General features: G+C 46.8%; 1 protein-coding gene across 1 annotated transcript in view; it reads right to left on the bottom strand.

The window, feature by feature from the left end:
• Positions 1-123: 123 nt before the first annotated feature.
• TBC1D20 (TBC1 domain family member 20) overlaps positions 124-7,265 on the bottom strand; it is a 28,869-nt gene continuing 21,727 nt past the window's right edge. The window contains exons 4-8 of the mRNA XM_006756720.2: positions 3,886-4,072; positions 3,629-3,730; positions 1,897-2,038; positions 743-930; positions 124-474 (exon numbers count right to left, since the gene is read on the bottom strand). Coding sequence (XP_006756783.1) covers positions 222-474; positions 743-930; positions 1,897-2,038; positions 3,629-3,730; positions 3,886-4,072 — 872 coding nt within the window. The 3' untranslated portion in view covers positions 124-221. The remainder of the gene's footprint in view (positions 475-742; positions 931-1,896; positions 2,039-3,628; positions 3,731-3,885; positions 4,073-7,265) is intronic.

The raw sequence follows: 7,265 nt of genomic DNA, 5'->3' as shown, positions 1-7,265 counted from the left end.
GGGGGAGAAGAGCCCTACGCCCCGGCCCCAGTGCCCAGCGTCACACAGACTCTGCTACTGGCCTCTGAGCAAAGGCAAACCATGGAGTGGCAGGGAAGTGGGGTAGGAATACGAAACCCTTGGCAGAAACCCTTTTAATAAAGGACATCCCCCCACCCCGCCCCATCCTTCATGGAGGGCGAGACCTCACGCAGTGCCAGAGGGAGGGTCTTCCCTGGCGTTTAGGGGAACAGCTGCAGCTGGAACTTAGGGGCCCACTCCAGGGCACTCTTCACCACAGCCAGCGCGGCTGCTCCCAGCGCCACCGTCAGCCCCATCACCGCCAGTTTCACAAGGCGGTTGGTCCTTGGTTTGGTCAGGACGTCTTTTGTCCGATTCTCAGTCCGCAGTCCCCGAAACCGCTGCCGCAGTACCATGTCAGGCCTCTGCTGGGTGGATGCCAGCTCAAAGTCTTTGAAGGTAGAGGCTGCCGTTCTGGAGAAAAGGAGACAGGAAAAAGGAATATGAAAGAAATAGAGAAGGAAGGAAAGAAAAACTAGATCACATAGGCTGAGGGCAGAGCCGTCCACTGCTCAGAAACTTCTTGATAAAGACCCATCAAGACTGAAGTAGGGATTCTGCTGGCACAAGCTTAGAGCTCTGGAAACATCCCCAGCCCTGTCCAGACCAGACACCATCTTCCATCACTTCTGCTCACTAACAAACACCTCCCACCCCCAACCAGTGGCTTGGGTCCACTCACTTGTTGGCTTCCTGTTGGGCAGCTGCTTCCCAAGCAAGTCTAGAAGGGGGAAACTGAACAAAAAGGTCTCCGGCTCTACTGATCAGCATCTCATAGGGCAGGTCCTGAGGGATCTGGGACAACAGGTGGTGAACCGAGGCCATGTCACAGTCACAATCCAGGACTTCCTCCTCTCGATACAACACGATCTGTGGAGAGCAAGGCCTTCCATCAGGGACCAGAACATACAAGGTCTTGGCCATGTGCATTTCATTCTCCTTAGAGATGAATTTAAACTGGTGACAGGGCTCACACCAAACGTTCGGCAAACTCTTGTCTCCATCTGGGACATATAATGGACATATCTGAGTGCTTTTCCTACTGGGCTGGGTATTCCTGTTGGAGGCAAACTTCTACCCTCTCATGTGAAAGACTGCCCTTTAAATGAAGGAGATTCTTTTAGGAGGAAGAGGAGAGGGATTCCTGGAAGATTCCTGGAGTGCCAGCACAGACAACAATGGTTCAAACAGTAGAAAGAATGGTCTTGCTCTCATTAAAGAACAATGAAGAGTGCCTGTGAGCCCACACCTTCCCCCCGCCCCCACACTACCCCAATGATTCAGGCCCTCTCATAACTGGAGCACCCCCCAAAAATCTCAATTTTTATCATAATACCACAGCCCATCTTTTCTTAAACCCAAAGTTGGCAATTTGCACTCATTCCAGAAGATGACAACAAGAACACAGAATTCAAGTGTGGGGGAGCACTTTAAATGTTCAGAAGAATCCTATATAATAAAGAGCTAATATGCTAATAGACCGAACAGCTGAACGACCTTCCGGACGAAGCTGGGGCTGCAAGGGCTGGCTGAGGCAGCCGGGGGCTGTGAGGGCAGAGCTCTTTGCACTAATTTCGTGCATCGGGCCTCTAGTCTCATACTAAACAAATCTGTTTATCTTCATTTAACCAACATTTCCCAACCTTAGTGTTAGACAGAACATTTTTTCCCCCATGACATTCCCATTCCCATTGTACAAAATGGTGTCCAGGCACACCAGCCTGGGAAATGCTGTCTTCTGCATCTTTCCATAACCACCAGGTTTCCATTTAGGCAAAATGATCAAGCTGGAATGGGTGATGTGAACCTAGCTGCTCGCTTATGGCCTGTACCTACCACAGCTGCAAAGTAAATGGGCATCAGGGGGTGGCAGGCCAGGAAGAAGTCGTATAACCGCACCACGTGTCTGAAGTCAGACAGGACGTGCCCAAACCAGGTGATGAGCCAGCTGAGGGCAAAGATGGTCCCGACCTCAGCACTAGAAACAAGGAAATCCAGATGTTAGGTTCCCTGCTGAGTCATCCCTTCCCTTTTTCTGGGCCCTCTTTGTCCCCAGTGCGATGAGAAGGAAGCATTTGGGAAATGTACTTTATGGGAAATTCAGCCACCTAGGAATTCAGCATTTTCTCCTCAAAAAAACACAAAGTCTTTAAATTGTACTCCTCATCATGATATTAACACTACGATAGGTTCCTGATTGCCTTACTTCACCAGTTGCTCTAATGACCAACAAATGTCTACTACAGGGACAGAAAGTACCTATTTGCAGGAAACTATACCATAATTTTCCTTCTGAAAAAGTCATGCTCTTTTGGGGGGCACAGGTACATATTCTCAGGCTTGAAAACAACTCTATTGATTTTTTAGTTAACATGTGGTGACGGAAACATGTTAAGACACAGCTCTTATGTGAAAGGAAAAGGTCCTGGCCGGGCTGCTCAGTCGGTTAGAGCGTTGTCTCGATTCACCGAGGCTGCAGGTTCGATCCCCAGTCATGACACATATAAAAATCAACCAATGAATGCATAGGTAAGTGGAACAACAAAGTGATGTTTCTCTCCCTTTCCCTCTTTCTAAAAATCAATCAAAAAATTTTTTTAAAAAAGTCAGGCATTGGCCAAGGACAAATTTCCAACTAAACAGAAGAGAAATAAAAATCATATGAAATTTGCAAAGAAATATTTCTTCTCCTTGGTGCTCGGTAAATATCACCACCCACACATGGCCTTGTTTTCTTACCTCTGGATCCTACAGGGCTCTGCTTCTTTGTGGCAATAGCCTCAAAGTCTACCTTGGCATACTTAACCTGTCCACCTACTCCCTCTAGATGTAAACTCCTCAAGGGAATGAGCTGCCGCATCTCTTGTATCCCCCAAAGAGCAGGCACCCAAATGTGCTCTGAGACTGTGTACAGAACAGAACTATCCAGCTTGCTGGTTAACTAGAGAGAATAATTCAGGCCCGGCCAGCGTGGTTCAGTGGTTGAGTGTCGGCCTATGAACCAGGAGGTTATGGTTCGATTCCTGGTCAGGGCACATGCCCGGGATGCGGGCTCAATCCCCAGTGTGGGGCAGCGATAATTAATGATTCTCTCTCATCATTGATGTTTCTATCTTTCTTCCTCTCCCTTCCTCTCTGAAATCAATAAAAATATACCGCTCAGCTGGCTGACGGGCACCAGATGCCAGGCTCAGGGTGGTAAGCGCAGCTGTGATGGTGGCGGTGGCAGACACAGTGGGGCTGGGATGAGCGGGTGTGACATGGTGCTCGGCCTGGGGCTTGAGCTCCTCCCTGGACACCTACGGCTTTGTACACTACTATATTCCTTGGGGGATGTCGAACTGCCTGATCCCTACAGGGCCAAAACCGGCAGTCTGACATCCCCTGAGGGGTCCTAGACTGTGAGAGGGCGTAGGCCAGGCTGAGGGACCCCATCGATGCACGAATTTGTGCACTGGGCCTCTAGTAAGATAATTATGAGCTAGACTTGTGAGGAAGAAATAAAGGCTAGAGAAAAGTTGAAGGGGTGTGTGTGTATGTGTACCCATAAATACAGATACATATATACCTTTGCATGAAGTCATGGAGTTCTGGATTCACCTGGTCAATGATGGGCATTAGATAGTTTAATATATGTTTGGTGTTGTCCATTGTTGGATCCATGAAATCCCTAGAGGGAGACAATTCAATGAGTATGATCAGACCAAACACTTAGATAAGAGTGAGAATGAAATGGAGCTAAAACCATTGAAAATACTGATTAGAAAATGGGCTGAGGAGTTTGGGAAGTGATGCCCAGTCTCATATATCCCTCTGTGCTGGTACCTGAGGTGGTGGGTAGATACTTTTTCTACCAGGGATGTTGCCAGACTCTCTCCTACCACCAGCAGAAATGTGACCACAATGTCATGGTAGCCCTGGTAGTAATGCAGCTGAGGGTTGCGCTCCAAGACGAGCAGGATGATGTCGATCAGTTCTTCCTGGAGCCCTTCTCTCTGTTCTTTTGGCATGCCTGGGGTGGGGAGGAGAGATGCACTTAAGTATGGCAAGCAGCCTAGTAACACAGAGGTTAGGAATATGGACAGCAATGGATTTTCAGATAAAGTACTTAATAAAAGAAAATTTGCATCTTAGTAACACATTTCTAGTTCCACACACACATAAAATATGTGACATACAGAAAAGAGCCACCAACTAGCAACCTTACAGTGGGAGTCCAGCCACCTTCTTAACTAAGTCACCACTGTTCATAAGGCCAAAAGTGTGACTATTTGACAGCATGTCTCTCCTGATGTACTGAAAAGAACACAGCATCACTCCTGGGGTATTCCTATCAAGAATGTATAAACTGCCCTGGCCAGGTGTCTCTGGTGAGGATTAAAAAACAAAACAAAAAACAAACAAAACACACGAAATAATGTACTGACCTAAACATTAAGGAAATACCAAGCTCAAATTAAGGGAAATTTTATAAAATAACTGGCCTGTTGCTAGAGCATCAGCCCTCAGACTGAAGGGTCTTGGGTTAGATTCCGGGTCAAAGGCATGTGCTTTGGTTGGAGGCAACCAGTTGATGTGTGTCTTTCAGGAGGTCACGGATCAATTTCTGGTCAGGGCACATGCCCGGATTGTGGGCTCGACCCTCAGTGTGGGGTGTGCAGAGGCAGCCAATCAATGATTATCATCACTGATGTTTCTATCTCTCTCTCCCTCCCTCTCCCTTCCTCTTTGAAATCAATACATAACTGGACTGTCATAAAATATAAATAAACTATTCCAGGTTATATCAGGCTAAAGAGATATGATACCTGAATGGAAAATGCATGAATTTGTATTTCCTTTTCCTATAAAGGACATAACTGATATAAATGATGAAATCTGAATAAAATCTGTAGGTTAGACAGCAGTATTTTTTAATATTGTTACTGATTTTGATAAAAGTACTGTGATTATATATGAACCCTGTTTTTTAGGAACTACACCCTGAAATATGTAGAAACAAAGGGACACCATGTCTGTAATTTATTCTTAAATAATTCAGAAAGCAACTTATGTATGTGTGAGCCCACTGTATGGGAGAACATATTTGCTAATGATACATCTGATAAAGTGTTAATATCTAAAATATAAAAGGAACTCATACAACTTAACAAAAGGAAGAGAAACAATCCAATTAAAAAATGGGCAAAGGACCTAAATAGATACTTCTCCAAAGGGGACATACAGATGGCCAAGAGCCATATGAAAAAATGCTTGAAGTCACTGATCATCAGAGATGCAAATTAAAACAACAATGAGGTATCACCTCACACCTGTCAGAATGGTTACCATGAACAAATCAATAAATAACAAGTGTTGGTGAGGATGTGGAGGAACCCTAGCTGAACCGTTCTGGCTCAGTGGATAGAGCGTCGGCCTGCGGACTCAAAGGTCCCAGGTTCGCTTCTGGTCAAGGGCATGTACCTTGGTTGTGGGCACATCCCCATTGGGGGGCGTGCAGGAGGCAGCTGATCGATCTCTCTCATCGATGTTTCTGGCTCTCTATCCCTCTCCCTTCTTCTCTGTAAAAAATCAATAAAATATATTTTAAAAAAAGAGAGAGGAAAGGGAACCCTAGTGCATTGCTAGTGGAAATGCAGACTGGTGCAGCCAATATGGAAAACAGTATGGAGTTTCCTCAAAAAATTAAATATGGACCTGCCAATTCACCCAGTGATCCCACTTCTAGGAATATATTCTAAGAAATCTGAAACACCAGAACAACCAAGATGGCAACATAGGTAAACACCTACTTGCTGCCTCGCACGACTATATCAAAACTACAACTAAAAGACAAAACAGATATCATCCAGAGCCACAGGAAGACTGGCTGAGTGGAAGTTATACAACTACAGTGGGGCCTTGACTTACGAGTGTCCCGACTAAAGAGTTTTTCGAGATACGAGCCGTCTCTCGGCCGATTTTTTGCTTTGAGTTGCGAGCTAAAATTCGGATTACGAGCCAGCTTCAGATACCCCACCGCTAGTTGGCACAGCAAATGTCACAGTGAACGCCACAACATCAGCCCAGCATCACGTGTCTCATCGTTCACTTTAATGATTTGACATACGAGTAATTTGAGTTACGAGCTTTGTCACGGAACGAATTAAACTCATAAGTCAAGGCCCCACTGTAGAAGGAAAGAGAAAAGTGCACTGAGACTGGCAGGAGGTGCAGAAGGGCAGAGGTACGGACGTGGGTGCAGAAACAGGCTGGCAACTGGGTATGCTGTTGTCCTTTTCAATTGGGAGGGAGATACAAGCTCCCAACTGCTCTGAACTCCAGTTCCGGGCGAGACTCTGGGGACCCAGACTCACACCAGGAGAAAATGGACTATCTGGCATCTGCTGGAATGTGAGGGTGGCTTTCTCACAGAGGTGCTTGCAGCGATCATTGTTCCTGCACGGGGCCCCGGGACACAGAGACACCGGGACCTCTCTGGGACAGGGCTGACTGGCAGCCATTGCTGTCTGCTCTGCCCTGGTGATTCCCAGAAACACCGTCCCACCCAATTTAAAACCCACCCAAGCTGTACGCATAGGCTTTTGCATATGAATGGCCTGGCCTTTTACAATCTAAAACCTAACAAATTGCAGCTGGGTCAAAGAGCCCCAGAGCTTCCAAAAGAAGGCAGCCTGCAGTGCTTCACAGTAGCACCTCATCTGAGCACCTCCAAAACCCAAAGAGGAGGAATTTGCAGATCTCTCTGTAGCTCCTGCTGGGTGGCCTCAGGCAGTGGCTGACTTTGCACCTCCTTGGAGATCCAAGAGCCAGTGTATCCAGTGGTCAGAGTGAGACCATACCAGATTATAACTCCTAAGATCCATAAGGGACACAGTCAGGGGGCAGACTCAGTGAGCGCCAAAGCCCCACTGAAGCAAGTCCTACCCCATAAGGGTGTCTCCAGCACAGCAGTTCTCCCATTGTAGACACAACTAGTTCTCACAGCCAATTGACCTAGAGGTCAACTCCTTCCAATGATACCAATAGCAATCAAGGCTTAATTACAACAAGACTATGCACACAGCCCACAAAGGGGTGCACCAAGAGTGTCCACCTCAGGTAATTGGGGAGGCTGAGCCACTGGGCACTATAGGACACCTAGCACACAAAGCCACTCTATCAACACAGGGAAGCAGCCAAAATGCAGAGACAAAGAAACAGGT

Source organism: Myotis davidii, unplaced genomic scaffold (assembly GCF_000327345.1).
Source record: "Myotis davidii unplaced genomic scaffold, ASM32734v1 scaffold354, whole genome shotgun sequence".
Lineage (NCBI taxonomy): Eukaryota > Metazoa > Chordata > Mammalia > Chiroptera > Vespertilionidae > Myotis > Myotis davidii.
The sequence above is the reverse complement of the archived record's forward strand: the minus strand, read 5'-3'. Positions and strand labels throughout refer to the sequence as shown.